The sequence below is a fragment of the Megalobrama amblycephala genome, linkage group LG9 (genome assembly GCF_018812025.1).
Source record: "Megalobrama amblycephala isolate DHTTF-2021 linkage group LG9, ASM1881202v1, whole genome shotgun sequence".
In the NCBI taxonomy this organism is placed as follows: domain Eukaryota; kingdom Metazoa; phylum Chordata; class Actinopteri; order Cypriniformes; family Xenocyprididae; genus Megalobrama; species Megalobrama amblycephala.
Genome location: NC_063052.1, coordinates 42,251,656 through 42,271,416, shown reverse-complemented (window position 1 = coordinate 42,271,416; position 19,761 = coordinate 42,251,656). Strand labels below are relative to the sequence as shown.

At 33.9% G+C, this 19,761-nt stretch overlaps 1 protein-coding gene across 1 annotated transcript; it reads right to left on the bottom strand.

The window, feature by feature from the left end:
* Nucleotides 1-133: 133 nt before the first annotated feature.
* LOC125276281 (ectonucleotide pyrophosphatase/phosphodiesterase family member 2) lies at nucleotides 134-18,382 on the bottom strand (the record flags this gene model as incomplete). The annotated part of the gene is made up of 24 exons (XM_048203781.1): nucleotides 134-1,518; nucleotides 5,883-6,036; nucleotides 7,281-7,413; nucleotides 8,182-8,259; nucleotides 9,101-9,224; nucleotides 9,307-9,446; nucleotides 10,686-10,743; nucleotides 10,854-11,023; nucleotides 11,102-11,189; nucleotides 11,284-11,347; nucleotides 11,611-11,738; nucleotides 11,818-11,849; nucleotides 12,336-12,458; nucleotides 12,553-12,661; nucleotides 12,961-13,033; nucleotides 14,825-14,890; nucleotides 15,296-15,351; nucleotides 15,547-15,666; nucleotides 15,787-15,866; nucleotides 16,078-16,175; nucleotides 16,264-16,324; nucleotides 17,639-17,764; nucleotides 18,130-18,260; nucleotides 18,363-18,382. Coding segments are annotated over 24 exons (2,403 nt in total), but the record flags the coding sequence as incomplete, so codon positions are not given.
* Between the last annotated feature and the right edge of the window lie 1,379 nt (nucleotides 18,383-19,761).

Sequence of the window (19,761 nt, the reverse complement as noted above, 5' to 3'; positions counted from 1 at the left end):
GAAACACGTCACTGTTAATGATTGACTGCTGCTGATTATCACACGCATTATCTGTGTTTTATTCTGCTAATAAAAAGGGCAGAGAGTGAAACACACACACACACACGTGAACAGCAACATGTGACACATCATGTTTTACTGACAGTTCAAGAATTTTATTGATGGAACGAAATCATTAACGACACTCATTAGTAAGACGGAGCATCACTCGCTCAGAATCATAAGTCACATGACTTCTGCCAACAATAGGAAGCAGTGATTCACTATCACTAAACGCGCACAAATTCACCGTTCACACTTGTTTCCTCATATTTTCACGTGCTAAAGACCAATCCAGAGTGGACAGAAAAAACTAGCAGGACAAATACTACAAACACACACACACACACACACACACACACATATACACACACACACTCTGCGCTTATGCTGCGTTCACGCCACGTCGTAATTACCGTAATTACTAAACGACAACCTCAGACTCGATAAAAAGTGTTTCTATCACAACACCAATAACACCAAATAAATCTGTGCAATTTCAGTCATCAACAGACAAACGGCAACACAAGGAAACACTTCACAGTAAGATCCCACTGGATAACAAACTAGTGAAATCATCTAAACATTCTTAGAAAAATATCTGCAGATGGAGTCTAACTTAATTCAAACTTAATTCAAAGAATGAGATGATTTTTCAGACTCCGTCAGCAGATATTTGTTCGTTGATGCACAAACTCATGTCATTTGTCATTAATCAAGTCTTAATGTCTTCTTAATGTTTTCTCCAGTAAATGAATCTTGATTTAAGAATGTTTAGATATTTGTGCTTGAAAACAAGACAGAAATACTTTTTTTTTGCAGTGCAAAATTAATAAATGCAGCAGAAGTATTATTTATAGTTAATTCATGTTAACTAATGCTAACATATGGAACCTTCTGTAAAGTGTTACCAAGTCATTATGCAAATGCATTATTAATAAACTCGTTTATTTGGCGTGCATTAGATGGTTATTCAGATCTGTGCTATAGTGACTGTATCGTACGTCTTTCATTTATTAATCTTGCATTAGTAAGAGATTTACAAAAATCAATTCTACTAAATATACTGTGAAATAACTACTGAACTACGTTTCATGCAGAAGCCACCGCGGCTGTAAGAGGGAATCTCCGGTAATCCCGACATGGCGTGAAGGCACGTTTCTGGACGAGAGGAAGTGGAGCTGTCGGTGTGTGTTGTGAGCAGTGAGACGGTTTCATCATTATTAGTTTGAAGGTGAATAATAAATATGACACAATGTATAAAACTATACAGTGAGAGCGTCAGGTGCGGTGGTGTCAGACGTTACGTCAGACGTCGTCCTCGAAGGTCCGCATGTGTGTTTTGAGCGCCAGCACGCGTGTGTACGGCAGCGCGGTGGAGCGGTAGAAGTCCAGGCCCGTGAGGAGCTCCACGTCTCGCACGCGCGCCGTGTGTAACTTCAGCAGGTCCTCCACCCAGCGCGACTCATCCTCCCAACTCTACGGGGAAACAACAGGGATTCATTACAAATGACACAAAATGGTTTGAGGAAGTTCTTTCCTGTATTTCACACGAAACAAAAACTAAAACTAAACAAAAAAACAGAACCAAAAGACAAAACTCATTTTGATTATTATGGGTTAAGAATTCAACGAATCAAACGTTTAAATGTTCAAACATTGAAACATTTAAATATTAAAATATTAAAACATTCAAATATTCAAACATTTAAATATTAGTATGTTCAAACATCCAAATGTAAAAAAATATATATATTCAAACATTCATATATTAAAATATTAAAACATTAAAATATTCAAATATTCAAACATTTAAATATTAAAATATTCAAACATTTAAATGTTCAAATATTAAAATGTTCAAACATTCAAATATTAAAATATTAAAACGTTCAAATATTCAAACATTTAAATATTAGTATGTTCAAACATCCAAATGTAAAAAAATAATATATTCAAACATTCATATATTAAAATATTAAAACATTCAAATATTCAAAATATTCATTTAAATATTAAAATATTCAAACATTTAAATGTTCAAATATTAAAATGTTCAAACATTCAAATATTAAAACATTCAAACGTTCAAATATTCAAAAATTCAAATGTTCGAATACTCATACGTTCATATATTAAAATATTTAAACATTAGTATATTCAAATGTTCAAACATACAAACATTTAAATATTAAAACATTCAAATATTCAAACATTTAAATGTTCATATATTAAAATATTAAAACATTCAAACATTCAAATATTCAAACATTTAAATATTAGTATGTTCAAACATCCAAATGTAAAAAAATAATATATTCAAACATTCATATATTAAAATATTAAAACATTCAAATATTCAAACATTTAAATGTTCAAATATTAAAATGTTCAAACATTCAAATATTAAAATATTAAAACATTCAAACGTTCAAATATTCAAACATTCAAAAATTCAAATGTTCGAATATTCATACGTTCATATATTAAAATATTTAAACATTAGTATATTCAAATGTTCAAACATACAAACATTTAAATATTAAAACATTCAAATATTCAAACATTTAAATATTAGTATGTTCAAACATCCAAATGTAAAAAAATAATATATTCAAACATTCATATATTAAAATATTAAAACATTCAAATATTCAAACATTTAAATGTTCAAATATTAAAATGTTCAAACATTCAAATATTAAAATATTAAAACATTCAAACGTTCAAATATTCAAACATTCAAAAATTCAAATGTTCGAATATTCATACGTTCATATATTAAAATATTTAAACATTAGTATATTCAAATGTTCAAACATACAAACATTTAAATATTAAAACATTCAAATATTCAAACATTTAAATGTTCATATATTAAAATATTAAAACATTCAAACATTCAAATATTCAAACATTTAAATATTAGTATGTTCAAACATCCAAATGTAAAAAAATTATATATTCAAACATTCATATATTAAAATATTAAAACATTCAAATATTCAAATATTCAAACATTTAAATGTTCAAATATTAAAATGTTCAAACATTCAAATATTAAAATATTAAAACATTCAAACGTTCAAATATTCAAACATTCAAAAATTCAAATGTTCGAATATTCATACGTTCATATATTAAAATATTTAAACATTAGTATATTCAAATGTTCAAACATACAAACATTTAAATATTAAAACATTCAAATATTCAAACATTTAAATGTTCATATATTAAAATATTAAAACATTCAAACATTCAAATATTCAAACATTTAAATATTAGTATGTTCAAACATCCAAATGTAAAAAAATAATATATTCAAACATTCATATATTAAAATATTAAAACATTCAAATATTCAAACATTTAAATGTTCAAATATTCAAATATTAAAATATTAAAACATTCAAACGTTCAAATATTCAAACATTCAAAAATTCAAATGTTCGAATATTCATACGTTCATATATTAAAATATTTAAACATTAGTATATTCAAATGTTCAAACATACAAACATTTAAATATTAAAACATTCAAATATTCAAACATTTAAATATTAGTATTTTCAAACATCCAAATGTAAAAAATAATATATTCAAACATTCATATATTAAAATATTAAAACATTCAAATATTCAAACATTTAAATGTTCAAATATTAAAATGTTCAAACATTCAAATATTAAAATATTAAAACATTCAAACGTTCAAATATTCAAACATTCAAAAATTCAAATGTTCGAATATTCATACGTTCATATATTAAAATATTTAAACATTAGTATATTCAAATGTTCAAACATACAAACATTTAAATATTAAAACATTCAAATATTCAAACATTTAAATGTTCATATATTAAAATATTAAAACATTCAAACATTCAAATATTCAAACATTTAAATATTAGTATGTTCAAACATCCAAATGTAAAAAAATAATATATTCAAACATTCATATATTAAAATATTAAAACATTCAAATATTCAAACATTTAAATATTAAAACATCAAACTGCGCCGTGACTCGTTCATTAACACAGTGACTTGCCGCAACTTACTGGCGATATTTCATAAGTATTGTTTCATTTTGTCATTCATTTCATATTTCTGCATTCAAAATGTTATGTTTAAGACATTAATCGCATTATGCAATTTCTGTGTAAATGCGTTTACTGCCCTGATCCGCATTAAACTGTGGAACTGTGGCCTACTTTTCTTTCCTTGGGAATATCTGACATTTCTTTATGCAAACTGGAAAAACAATGGAAATAACATGATTTGGTAAAGTCTGCTTTACATCAGTTACACAACTCACATCTAACCATTACTGAAACATAGGAAAGACCGAACACTGATCACGCCTCAGAGTCACCTCCACTGTTTCTCCTGTGGAAAACAGCCCAGTAATGTCACATTTGTCTCCTCTAGAGCTTCAGAAGAGATCAATAACGTCTGAATCTATATAAACACAATAGACGGCCCTTTCCACGGATTGGTCAACATCAAACCCTGCCGTCATCAGCTGTTCCTCGGTGTCACGCTGCTACAGTTGAACGGATTATTAAAGTACATTTTCTCTTTCTCATCAAACAGACTAACTACTCTGTGGGTCAGAAAAGGTCCGATGAGAGTTGTGTAAGTGGTGTAAAGGTGAAGCAGCTGTTGTTTTACTGTAACTGCACTGTCACAACTGATTCACCACTAATGAACCGTCTGCTTCTGAGCCACCTGTGTCACTGCAGACAAACTGTGGAAATACTTTGTTATTTCCTTAGTTTTTCCAGGTTTGCATAAAGAAATGTCAGATATTTCCAAGAAAAATTACACCCCTCCTTATTCTGCTGATTCATAAAGCAGTGTCACTGCAGAGGACATGACAGCTCTGTGTGTGTGTGTGTGTGTGTGTGTGTGTGTGTGTGTGTGTGTGTGTGTGTGTGTGTGTGTGTGTGTGTGTGTGTGTGTGTGTGTGTGTGTGTGTGTGTGTGTGTGTGTGTGTGTGTGTGTGTGTGTGTGTGTCTGTGTGTGTGTGTGTGTGTGTGTGTGTGTGTGTGTGTGTGTGTGTGTGTGTGTGTGTGTGTGTGTCTGTGTGTGTGTGTGTGTGTGTCTGTGTGTGTGTGTGTGTGTGTGTGTGTGTGTGTGTGTGTGTGTGTCTGTGTGTGTGTGTGTGTGTGTGTGTGTGTGTGTGTGTGTGTGTGTGTGTGTGTGTGTGTGTGTGTGTCTGTGTGTGTGTGTGTGTGTGTGTGTGTGTGTGTGTGTGTGTGTGTGTGTGTGTCTGTGTGTGTGTGTGTGTGTGTGTGTGTGTGTGTGTGTGTGTGTGTGTGTGTGTCTGTGTGTGTGTGTGTGTGTGTGTGTGTGTGTGTGTGTGTGTGTGTGTGTGTGTGTCTGTGTGTGTGTGTGTGTGTTTGTTGTGGTCTGGTTTCTATGGACTAAACAGCTCCATCTGCTGGTCAAACCTTTAGAGCTACATTATATAAATAAACATGCTGAACATATTTATACACACAGGAGAAACGTCTCCTGAAGCATTTCAGCCTAATTCACAACATATGTATACTGTATATATATAACAGTTATTTAAAATAGCTGTTTTCTATGTGAATATACTGTAAAATGTAATTTATTCCTGCTGAATTTTCAGCAACAGTAATCCAGGTCTTCAGTGTCACATGATGAAATGTAATCTGGACACGTTTATAAGTTGGTTTAAGTATACGTGTGGGTTCAGTTGTTACTGCATTTATTTGTAAAGTTATTTAATGAATAATGATTTAATGTGTAATAATAATAATAATAATAATAATGTGTGTGTGTGTGTGTGTGTGTGTGTTACTAACGTTGCAGCTCTCGCTGTTGTCCGCTCTGTGTGGCAGGATGAAGCATGTGACCCTCAGATCTCCCTCACACTCGTCCAGCGTGTCGTTGAGTTCCTCACAGCTGCTGATGATGCTGTAGAAGTGAGTGGGGATGTAGACGGAGCCCGCCGCACGCCTGACACACACGAACAACTGCGTTACAGTCTCCACCAGGAAACAACTTCATTAACATAATCATTTAATCATATTCCATATTATTATAAATCAAAATAATATAAAATATAATTACATTACATTTAAATAATAAATTATTTAGATATATAATTCAATATTTAAACAATTATAAATAAAGTTATATATATATATATATATATATATATATATATATATATATATATATATATATATATATATATATAATACATTTATAAAGAAATAAATACTTGCATTTAAAATAATAAATTAATAAATAATATTTATTTATGACAAAATTTTATACTATATAATAAATTCATATAAACACTTATTTTTAAAATAAAATAATATTTTATATTATTAAATGATATAAAATATTACATAAAAATTTTATATTTTATATTAAATAATTATTAATAATGAATTATTATAATTAATTATAATTAAATAATAATTAATTATTTAAATAGTACTTAAATAGTTAAATTAGACTATCTTTATTATATATAATAAAGTTATATATATGTAAATATTTATATTTAAAATAATAATTTAATTTAACATAATTTAAACTGGATAGACATGTTAATAAACATAACATGAGGATCATGGTTGCAGACGGACCCGCTGCATGCCAACAACTGAAATCAGCTCAGTCTCCACAAGGAAAAAACATAACAATTTTATAATATTTTATATTATTAAATAACAATATAAAATAGTATTAAATTATATTTAAATATAAATTAATTTATAATTAAATATTTATTATATTTTATATATACATTTATATCGATATAAATATTTATATTTAAAAAATAAAATAATATATTATTAAATAATTTTATATTAATTATATTTAATTTAATAATTTAACAATAATTTAAACTTAAAAAACATGAGGGTCAGGGTTAGTGTTAGGAGACAGTGTCATGAGGTCAGTATTAACTCTTTCCCCACCATTGACAGAACTTTCTGCTTTCGGTAGGGGGCGCTATTACGCATCTTATAACAGAGTTTCCATGAAACACATCCATGAAAGTTTTGTGAAAATTATAAAAAAATGCTGGCTGTGGCGGGGACAGAAATCAATGGAAAGACTCCATGAAAACACTATATAATATACACTGTGTGTGTGTGTGTGTGTGTGTGTGTGTGTGTGTGTGTGTGTGAGTGTGTGTGTGTGTGTGTGTGAGTGTGTGTGAGTGTGTGTGTGATTCTCACTCTTTGATCTTCTCCTCCGTGTCTCTCAGTCCGTCGTGGTCGTGATCAAATATGGGTCCCATGATCACATTCACACCATTATTCTCCAGACTGTATCGCCTGAGCACGACTCTCTGCAGGTGACGCCACACCTCTACACACACACACACACACACACACACACACACACACACACACACACACACGTTTAGTTTTGGGTTGTAACGGTTCAAATGAATCACAGGTTTGGTTTGGTACAGTTCGGTATGTGCTATGTTAAGGGGGAAAAGGACTACTGTCAAATAAAAGAAAGAAAAATAAAAACAAAAACAATCAAACTACAAGCAACAGCACAAATAAATACAATAGAGCAAAGATTCAAATAAAATAAACAGTGCTTTTCATGTTATTTAGGTATCTAACTGTAGTTTTCAGGTACAGAAATTGAATAAAGTAATCAAATGTAGAATAATACATCATAGTCCGTGTTGTCTTTCTCAACTGTTTACGTCACTTAAGACATAACCGACTATGTTTACTATAGGATACTCACTGAAAATATGCTCGCTCACTATTAAAATGATTAATCATGCATAACAAATAATCACAAATGCACAGCACTGATCATAAATACACAAGTACATTTGCACATTTCTGGATGATTTTGACTGTTGAATCTCAATCATCGTCGTGTGTGTGGATGGCTCTGGATTTGTGCCTGTTTTCAGAACTTCCTCCAGGTGTTTTATTTATTTTTAAGTGGATGTTCTTTTTAGCCAATCAGATGTGAGTTTTCAACCCAGCCGATCGCTCAAAGTTTTAGCAGTAACTGCACCTGCTGCACAGTTTTATCTCATGCACTTGTCAATCATATTTTGTAAATAAATGAATTTTGAGACTATTTCAGCAGCGTGGGACTCACTCTTGAAGGCGGGATACATGGGAACTGTGTTGGTGATGAGTGAAGCATCATATCTGGATTCAGCCGTAACAGAGAAATCTGCCCAGAGATCAACATCAGTCATTAACACACACGTAACTAGTCCATTTCTCATTTGAATTCACAACAGTACTGACAAAACCAACGATCTTCCAAACTAGTTGAGAGAAAACATTAAATACACATTCAAGTGTTTGTTTCATTACACTACTGTATGTGCATCTGTAGATTTCAACCACAATACGTCTTTAAAAGCGGCTTTCACAAATAAAAAAAAAGTTTTTTCTCCACTTCAGCAGCACTTACATACACCAAAATTTACAGGTTTTTACCTTCCTATATTCTGAAGATTTTTACTGAGGGGATTTTTCATATATCATTCACCTGATTATATTTTTAACATTTTACTCCTAAAAACACAGTGAAAATGTATTTTTTCTGTCTGTTGACAGTATTTTCTAATTTATGGAGTGATAAAAAAAACAAATCCAAAATCCCCTCAGTAAAAACATTTAACTCTAATATGTCAACAAAATCAAACAAGAAATTTGAACCTGGCTTCATCCAATGTTCAGATTTATTTTCTGGAATTTTATGCAAATTAGTGCATATTTAGTCAAAAAAAAAGCCTCATTTGCATTTTTAAACATTTAACATTTTAGAAAACTTGTAATTCAAAACAATTGTCTTAATGTATTTAATAAATTATAAGTAATGAAGTAATTAATTATAATTACTTATAATTTTTACTTAAGTAAATTTTGGTGATATAAATTAGTAAACATTTTCATCTGTATTGTAAAAAGCACTATATCAGACATTATTGGGCTTCTTTTTTACTGTCAGTGTTTTAAAACATCATCTCATTCATCTAAGAACAGCAGAAGTGTGTGTGACTGACCCGGCGGGTAGAGGAACGCGTGTGTGACGCCGGGCTCCTGGCTGTAAGTGTTGCAAGTGTGTGTGAGATCGAGGCGAGGATCTGCTCTCACACACTCACTGGACGACATCGCCGCCACCTCCACCTGCACACACATACACACACACACACACACACTGACACTGCAGCTCAGAGGAACATGTGTGCACATGTAAACGTTAATGCACCTGTGCTGTCAGCGTAAACTCGGTCCACAGCGGCATGTTGATGGCGTGACTGAAGCCGCTGCAATAATCCGACTGACACAGCTGTGTGTACGACGTCTGGAAGAGAACGGCTGGACGGCCGAACGGCAGTTGAGTGACGTCTGCACACACACACACACACACACACACACACACACACACACACACACACACAATCAAGAGATTCATTCATTTATTCTGCTTTGACAATCAGATTATTTCTCATTTACTAACATATGACATAAAAATAATATTAACCTTTTGACCGTCACCACTCTGTTTGATCACAGGTCTGAACTTAAATGACTGTAATTCATGAAAGTTTTAGAATAGTCTCTTTTTAAAGAAGACACTTTCACTGCAGAAGTGAAAACACTTCAAAAAATAAAAGTGCAAAAATGTAACAAAGTTTAAGCAAATGTACTGAACTAAACATTTTTTATTTTATACACAATTGGTATTTTGCAAAATAATTTGGACAAAAATTGCTAGAAAAATCAAAGCCATGTCTGACCAAGTTATGTTCCAAATATAATATTACAAAAACTGAGAAGCTAAAAAGCTTTTAAAGTATAATTTCCATGGTAACACATTTTCACAATTTCAAACGGCTTTTTATGATGAATGCTAAAATATGCAATAGAGAAAACGAAACAAAATAAAAAACTATATAAAAAAAGGTTAAAGGTATATTTCTCAAGGTTTTTTGGTTAAAAAACCCTGCATTTCTCCTCTTCTCTAGCTTACTACCTATTCTAGTCACCTAACAAACCTTTTTTGTAAGTTGAGTTGGACAGAAGCATCAGTTAAATGTATATATGTACATGTAAATATAAGCAGAAATTACATACTGAGCAAGTACATAAAACGGTATGCATAATTTGCATATGGGTTGGATTTTGTGGGTAATGTCAGTTTTATATCAATCATCTTTGCGTGGGTACATCAAAGAAAGCTGTTGTTTTGTTTGTTTGTTTGTTTATTTAACAGGTTTATAAATCAGTTTTGAGTTATTAAAAATTATAAAAGAATTAATTAAGACCAATTTTCCTAAAACAAAATTACTAAACAAAGTATAAAATATAAAGCATAACTATATATTATTTAGATTTTTTTTGTGAATTTTGTCATTATATATATATATATATATATATATATATAAATATATATAGTAAATTCACAACACAAATGCAAATAATAAATACAAATAATAATAATAATAATACAAATAATAATACAGTAATAATACATTTTAACAAAACAAATTATTTTATGTAATTGTATTATTTCTGTCCCTCATCTCTTCATCACATGATCTGTTATTACGGATGTGAGCGTGTGAAACTGAAACAGATCTTAACTGTTCGACGGTCCATCGGCCGCAGCAGGAAACATCTGCGCACTTTCTTCAATGTTGTTCTGTGAACGAGAAGAGACTCAGTACACTGACCTTAGAGAACATGTGTGTGTGTGTGTGTGTGTGTGTGTGTGTGTGTGTGTGTGTGTGTGTGTGTGTGTGTGTCACTGACCTCATCATCACAGTTACAGCTCAGGTCATGGGTCACTTCAGAGGGCGGGGCTAAAGGCGTGGGTGATGTCACTTCCTCTGGTTGTGTGGGGGTGTACGAAGGGTTTCTCAACACGTCATTCAGACTGCCGTGTGTCCCGTTATTAGGGGCCGGAGTCAATCCCAGCAGATCTAAACACACGGATGAATCATCACGATTCTCATGATCTGAAACTGTTTTAATAAATAAACACGTCAGGATTTTCTCACCACACATGACGTTATACAGTTCAATGTTCTCAAAGACAGGCACTTGTGTCTTGAAGTTGAAGCTCGGTCCAAATCCCAGAAAGATTGTCTACAAGAAAAACATAATGGAAAGTTTCATGGATGGACAGACAGATAGAATGAATTTATGATATATGGATTAACGTATTGATTGATTGATTGACCTGCATGCTGCTGATCTTGTTGTCAAACCCATGATCTCCAAAGTAGCCGCAGGTAGCAGGTGTTCTGCTCTCAAACACAAAACATAAAAACATCACTTGAGTTCAGCTTCACATGGCACATTTCCCTCTAAATGCCTGCGGATTTTAGTGAAGAAAGTGTATCTGTTGTTGAATGATGATCAGATTACCGACTAAAGCATTACTACTAACACTCGTTTAAAGATGCCATGCACACATACTCAGTTTTTCTAAAGTGTCGACATATAATAGACTTGCTAACTGGAGCTAACTGGCATCACACACACACACACACGCAGCGGTACACACATGGCCACGTGCCACTTCCTGTCCATGAGCAGGTGCACGTCCTCGATGCGTCTGTTGTTGGCGTAGTGCAGGCGTTTGGGCAGGTGCTGCTTCAGGTACGGCTTGAAGTGCTGATTGGGCATCTTACACTGAAACCGGAAAGGTCAAAGGTCACATGATGCACTATGGACAAACACAGCAGTGGTTTTGTGTGATTTATATACTTACTGTTAAATTAGCTACAATCTCCTTCGGATTGTCTGAAACATGAAGAAATAAGTCAATAAAATGTAAAGGTTACATTTTAGTAATTTTCTAGTGAATTTGCACTAGAATAGTATTGAATTTAAAGCTGAACTTATATATACTTGAGGAAAAAACATACTGCTGTACCATGTGTAATTGTATAAACTGTGAAAACTGTGACTTTAATGTTCCACAATTTAAGTTTAAAAAGTTACTTCAATGAGAAACTGATGTAATCAGTCAAGTTTTTAGGTGGAGAAAAAATGGCTTAATAATTCAGTTTTACTTGTGGAAACAATTTACCATCATTCAGATGTGTTTTTGCAAGATAATTTGGAGTAAAAATCAGAGTAAAATTATGACTCAGTCTCCATACTTTGTAAGCAAAATTGCTGAAGAAACAAACAGTTCGTAAGAGAATAAATATAGTCTAAAACACTGTATTTTAGGGTTAGTCTGCAGTTTTTATAAGTTTAACTTGGATAAACGCGTGAACTCACACGGTGTGTTGGCGGTTTTGGGGCCGATTCTTCCGGAGGATCCTGGGATCAGTGTGATGGCATCAACATCGAGTCCGTAAGAGCCCAAATACTCTGTTCGTTCACAGTGAGACTCCTCCATCCCTGAACACAAACACATGACCCGTGGACATCAGAGGAGAGATTTAGGGCAGAATCTGATGCATTTATGACTCACTGTAGATTATAGCAGACGTACCGTGATCGCCCACCAGCATGACGTTCACACAGCGATGGAGGTTCATCTGCTTCAGCCCGTTCATCAGCTGACCGATGATGTTATCGATCTTCTTGAGCGTGTTATCCAGCTGTCCCAACACACACACAGTCAGTGTTCTCTCAAACGGCTGTTTGTTATGAGTTTGAGTGTATAAAGTACGTCATTACTGCTGATCTGAAGAATTTACACTTTACTGGAATACTACTGAAGCAAATTCACACACAGTCAAGTCTTCAGCTGAAACTTCAATTTCATGTCATTTCGTTTGTTCATTCAGTAGTACTGGAGACTTGATCTTCACTGAAACACTTAGCAGCAAGTAAACTGTGTGTGTGTGTGTGTGTGTGTGTGTGTGTGTGTGTGTGTGTGTGTGTGTGTGTGTTTCACCTCGTTGCTCAGCGGGCCCAGGAGGTGTCCGTACGTATCCGGCTGTTCCGAGTGGACAGCGTAGACATACGGCCTGGAAAAACACACCACACACAACTTAATACACAAAATAAACGTACTAAGTGAACTGACAGACACAGAAACATCACTATATATCACACTATATATCACACCATAGTCAACACAGATAAATGTGACATTTATTATAATGGGTTTAATGTGTCACTTAAATTAAAACTCTATTAATGTTATACTGCAATGATAATGGCTTTAATTACTCATTTTATCCCCAGAAATTGAGGGAAAAATCCATTTATTAGACATCAGTGATACTGGCCTTCATTCAGAGCACCTGCTTACTTTTCAATTGAAAATATGTATTACAATATAAAAATATATTGTAAATTTTTATATTACATGTGATTAATAATGATTAATTACAGAAAAAATGTGATTGATTAGCTATTTTATAACATTAATTAACACATAGTTATATCATTATTCACTTTAGTTATTGTTAGAGTTATCACTATTGTTATTACCGTCGTTATCAGTAAGTTATCTTAACTTTATCACTGTTATCTTTATTGTTATCAGTAAAGTTATCACTATCGTTGTAGTTTACACTATAGTTATCATTAAAGTTTTCATTATAGTAATCACTAGTTATTGTTACAGTTACCGTTAATCACTATTGCTGTAGTTGACATGATGCATATTGTTAGTTTTCACAATAGTTATCTTTATAAAATTATCAGAATAGTTATCAGTAAAGTTTTCACTGGTTATCGTTATAGTATCGTTACAGTTTTTGTTAGTTATCGTTAAAATGATCACTGTAGTTATCGTTATAGTTATCAAGCTAGTGTTATATTTATCATTATAGTTATCGTTCATAAAGTGAACAAGCTGTTATAGTAGAAAAAATGAAGAGTTTGGTTCCAAAATGCAATAAACGGCAATTTCAAAAAAATTTAGTTTTGCCAAAATCAGTATTGTATCCGGTCGGTATTGAAAAGTCATTTATTAATTTTGCACAAAATGCGATATCCGTCGTGTTATTCTGTCATGTTTCCTCCCTTTCTTTCCAAAACGCGACAAACGCCAGTCTCCTTTTTCTGCAGAACGCGATATATCCGCTCAACCAATCACAGCGCACCATTCCACGCACTGTAAACATTAAAGGCTTTTTTAAAAGCCATTTTTAATACCAATGTACTCAGTTTATTTAACCGTGCGGTGGCGCCAGATACTCTTTAATCGGTAATGACAAATAATTCATTTATAGCATTAACAAGATGATTTGTTGAATTCATTGTGGGAGCGACGACTGAATGTAATTTTAGTAAAATGCCTGAATATAAGATTAGTATTGGCAAAGTTCAGAGGCTGTCATGTTGTGTATTTTCAATATGAAAAATAACTTTTATGTTGATGGATTAATTGCATTTTGAAAAAAAAAAAAAAAAGTGTAATTTTTGGGGAAAAAAAAAATCAGTTTTTATAATAAACCTTTCAAAATCAAAATGTAGATTTGAATTTTTAAAGTTTTTGTAACCAAAAGATGCTATGTGAAAGTTTGAAACAGAAATTTTCATCTTCATTTTTCATCTTGCCACTTTCTTGGTAAAGAAAACACCTTTTTACTCAAATTAATCAAAATGGAGTTACTGCGTTTTGGAACCAAACTCTTCAAATATTGTATTACTTCATATATTTTACTTTTTTTGCATTACAGTAACAAAAATTGGGAGGCTTAATTGTCATTATAAAAATAAAACTGTAAAGGTCATTAAAAAGGACACAGTTCTGTGCGATTCCATCGTAAGAACGTTTTCTCCCAGTACGAGGTAAACTGACGCACCTCTCGTCATCGGGCAGGTGCAGCCACTGCAGAATAGTGAGAATCCTCCTCTCCAGAGGAATCACCCTACAGAGAGAGAGAGAGAGAGAGACGTGTGTTTGTTCAGCCGTTCAGAAACAATGTGTTTTCTAAACACACAGACGTCAGAGATCTCGTTCACGAGCGGCTGGACGTGTCTTCAGAACTCAAGCGAACGAAGCTCTTCAGAGAAGAACATGAAGGTCGGGACAGACCGAGACACTGTGAGTGTGTGTGTGTGAGAGAGTGTGTGAAAGGTCTTTGTTTGAATCATGTGTTGTTTGTGTCATGAGTCTCTGGCAGTGACACTCTGAGCTTTGCTCCAAACACAGAAAGCTGAATCTCTGACAGTTCTGACCGAACAATCACCGTTAAGATCTGAAATCACTAATATAAAGCAGATGAATGAATAATCCTGCTCAACATTTGGACTAAAGGTCTCCGTGATCTCACCAGGGCCAGAAGAAGGTCCCGGCTTTCACGCCCTGTTTCTCTGCCGTGATCCAAATCTGAGAAGACAAACAGTTTAAAATATTAAACATGAATCCACTATAAATAGGCTTTCCATGCAAACCCAAACTGAGCTCCAGGATTTATTTAGTGTTCACATGTGAAACTGAATCACATCTGCTTTAAATGTGCAGATGACATTAGAACATAATGTGATTGGCTGAGAGCCGTGTGTGGGCGGAGTCATGACTCACGGGCTGCCCGCCCCACCAGCGGTGATTAAGCTTCTCTCGTCCTCTCAGTTTGAAATGAGCTTTGAACACGGGATCATACATGGAGTTACACACGATCCCGTGAGACTCGGGATACAAGCCCTGGGGAAGAACAAAGCATGCTGGGAACTATAATATGAGTCATATAATCATTGTGGTTTTCTCCATTAAGTGTAAAGAGCGTTCAGTGTGTGTGTGTGTGTGTGTGTGTGTGTGCGGTACCGTGGCCAGCGTGTAGAGGTTGGGGAAGGTTTTGGACGGGTACATGGGTCTCATGCGAGGGGCGTGAGTTCCACACGAGCCTGCCAAACAAACACATGAAACACGTCATGAACGATGTTTAAATAATGTTTCTGAGAACATTAAAGAGCAGATAACTCTGAACAAACGCTCTATTAACGTTACTGGAAGAACGTTTGTTCAACTCTTGAACGTTAGCTATAGTTCTGAGAGTGTCTGCAGTGAGGGATTGTGGGAAGTGTATTTGTGTGCTGCAGAGAGGAGATTCTGTACTCAGTTTGTGGATGTTGGGTAAGACGCTCTTTCCTTTCTTCATGTACGAGGCGCGGAAGCCGTCCAGAGACAAGATGATCAGTGGAGGACGCACAAACCTTCGACATCAACACACGTGAGAGATTCATGATGAACAAACGCTGCACTTTATTCTGCATTTAGAGCACTATAAACACCGTCACTCACCCTGCAGGGCATTCTGGGCTCTGAATCTCCTCACAGTCGCCCTCCAGCCATGAGCTGTCGCCTGCAACACACACACACACACACACACACACACACAGTTTCAACGTCCCGCCACTACACATGTGGAATTGTTTTGAAAACTCCTGATGTCCTGTAAGTCTGTGAGATGAGTGTGTGTGTGTGTGTCACTGTGAGTGTGTGTGTGTGTGTGTGTGTGAGACAGGGTTCCTACACATTTTCCATTTCAAAATTTCATACTTTTCCAGAATCAAATTTCCAAACTTCTCTGTAGATTTTCAGACATATTTAACATGGTTCATTCAACATTATTTCCAGCTTTATATTTAGTAAGTCATCCATAAATATTTGTATTTTCATTGATTTTCTTTAAGTGACAACATACAGATCCCCTAAAATAAAAAACATACAGACTTTTGCATGCACACAAGAAACTTTTTCTCGAGAAACTATTCACACGTGCACGGGAATCTTTACACATTACGATTTCTAGTTTATATATACTATAATCTATTTCCTTTGTGCATCACTGTGTTTCCATTCACCTATTTTTATGCACATTTTGGGATATTGCACTAAAAAACGCTATAAGATGTGCATAAATTCTAAAAATATGCATAAAAAATTAACTGAATTGGATAATTTTTTTATGCGATACAAAAACATGCACATAAACTACGATGGACATGCACATAATTAATAGATCTAAAATGTGGCTTTCCTTACAGTAGTATCTGATATCATGGCCTAATGTCCATTAACAGGGGAAGAAACCATGACACGTAATAAGCTGATGGCACAATACGGCTGTGTCTATTGTCCTGTTTGCCAAGTTCAAGGGTCTATAAAGTAGACAGATACTGTAAAAAAGTGTTCAGAATGTGGCTTTTGTTGGGGCAGAACATCATATTTCATGGCCTAAGGTCTGCTTTAACACACACTCTGTGGCGGCCAAGAAAACACATTACGAAACGGGCTGATGGTGCAATATTGTCCTATATGCTGAGTTTAATGGTTTCTCCTGCACACACTGAAGTCTGTGTGTTTTTTATTTTTGGTGCTAAGAATATCATGAGAAGAAACCCAAAACGCTTTATAAGTGCATTGTGTAATGAATCAAAAGCTGCCATTAAAACACACTTGATAAAGTATGATATATTTATTTTCATTACATTCTTAATTCTCTAGTATAGAAACTAAATAGGAGCAAAACTCTGGAAATGCAAATATTTTTCCATACTTTGCAGACCTGGAAATTTCTCCAATCAAATTCCATATTTTTCCAAACTGCGTAGGAACCCTGCTGTGAGATGTGTGTGTGTGTGTGTGTGTGTGTGTGTGTGTGTGTGTGTCTGACCGGTGCACAGTGATCTGTAGTTGGTACAGCAGTCTCCTCTCTGCAGACAGTCATCTGAACACTGACAGGCGTAATCATCGTTCCGCGTCTCTCCACAGCGCTGCTGAGAACACTCGAACCCTCCCGCTGAACACACACACACACACACACACACACACACAATGAACACAGCATATCTACACAAATGTCTGCGTGATGGAAGCGTGCATTCATGTTCAAATGTTAAGAATGTTTAGAAATTTGTGCTGTAAAACAAGACAAAAATACTGTCATTTTTTGCAGTGTTTATTTTTTATTTTATTTCTTTTACAGTAAAATCTAGCTGAACTTTTGCATTTCACAGGATTCAGACTTTCTAGATCCGGAATTCCCAATCATGAACTGCTTTGAGATCAAATATCTCTGAAGATCAGTTTCAGAAGTGTTCAGTTGTGATTTAGCTTCAACACACACGTGTCGTGTAGGTGTGTATGTCATGTGTTTGCTCTCACCTGTCTTGAGACACTGCTGGTCGAAGTCGGAGCAGCAGCTCAGGTACGTCTTACACAGATTATCACACCTGCAGCTGGGCGACTCCGCCTCCTTCAGCTCGAAACAACGACCCTGACACGACCCCGAAAATCTGACGTCACACACACACACGGTTCGTCAGAATGATGCGATACACACACACACACACACACACACGAGTGATGAACAAACAGACATGTGATGACAGTCTGACCTCTGATTGGTGGAGGAGCGTCATCTGCTTCTCCTGACGACTGACCGGCCTGGAACACGTACGCCTCACACACGGTCAGCGCCAACACACACACCACCTGTCAGACACACACACACACACACACAGTGTTATATTAGGAATATAGTCACAGTTAAAGTCTTGAAGCGCCTCAATAATAATAATAATAATGAAAGACAGCTGAACAGAGTGTTTACTATAGAGTATTTCAGTGGACTTCATTCCACTATTATTTTTCCCATAAAAACATTAAAAGCGTTAAAACCATTATAATCCACAAACCAAACCAACCTGTGAGGTTTTTATGAGGTTATTTTATGAGATTCACCCAAATACATTTACACTTTTACCCATTTTAACAATAATTTCTGTCTTTTCTAATTGTTTTATATAAGTTTCAATTGGTTTTTCATCAGTAATGAACTTCACTGTCTTTGATTCAAGTTAATTTTTCCCAAGAAGTATTTTTCCCATAGAGATTAATTATTGATTTTATATTACAATATATTGTAAATGATTACATACAGAAACAACATACTTCACTATAATTGCAATTACATTTATTGCAAACATTACTGATTTACTAGATAGACGATTAAGGTAGGTTTTTTTTTATTATATTTTAGAATATTTGTATTTATTTTTTATATTTTTTACTCAGAATTTCTACCCATTAAACTATTTTAGAGCTTGGCCTAACTAGAATAGAAGTGACTATTTTTTGTGTCTATATGGTTTAGTTAAATTGAAAAGGGTTAAAATTTCAAAATAAACTTGCAAATTACTTGAATACATTCTCTTTATTGAGGACCAAGTCTAAAATTTCTGTTTTTAATTCGTTTTTATAGAATATTTGAGGATGATTGCAAAAATGTCAATGTGGTGTAACCGTAAAAAATGTGAAATTCTCAGTAAATAAATTCTCAATAATAATTCTCAGTAAATAAAAGTAAATGGATATTATAATTAATTTGGGGAATCATCATTTTGAGTCAAGTCAAAATTCTGAAGTGTCCAGGTGGTGTAACCACCATTCAAGGAGCCATTTTGATAAAATTGTGCAATAACTTTTTTAAATATTCCCGGCCATGTGCTGACACAGGTGTCCATGTCAAATATAATTTTAAAATGAAAATGTCAAATGGTGTAACCGGCTACAAGCCTTTCTGTTAGGGGCCAATTGATTAAAGATGTGACATAAACTAACCTACTATTTGGAACTATTTTTAAGTTTATTTCTTTATTTGAGAATTTCACCTTTTTTAAACATGATCAATTATTTGGTACAAAGTTATTACGGTTACACCACTACGGTTGCAATCATCCCCAAATATTCTCTCAAAATGAATTAAAACTACAAATTATAGACTTTTTCGTCAAA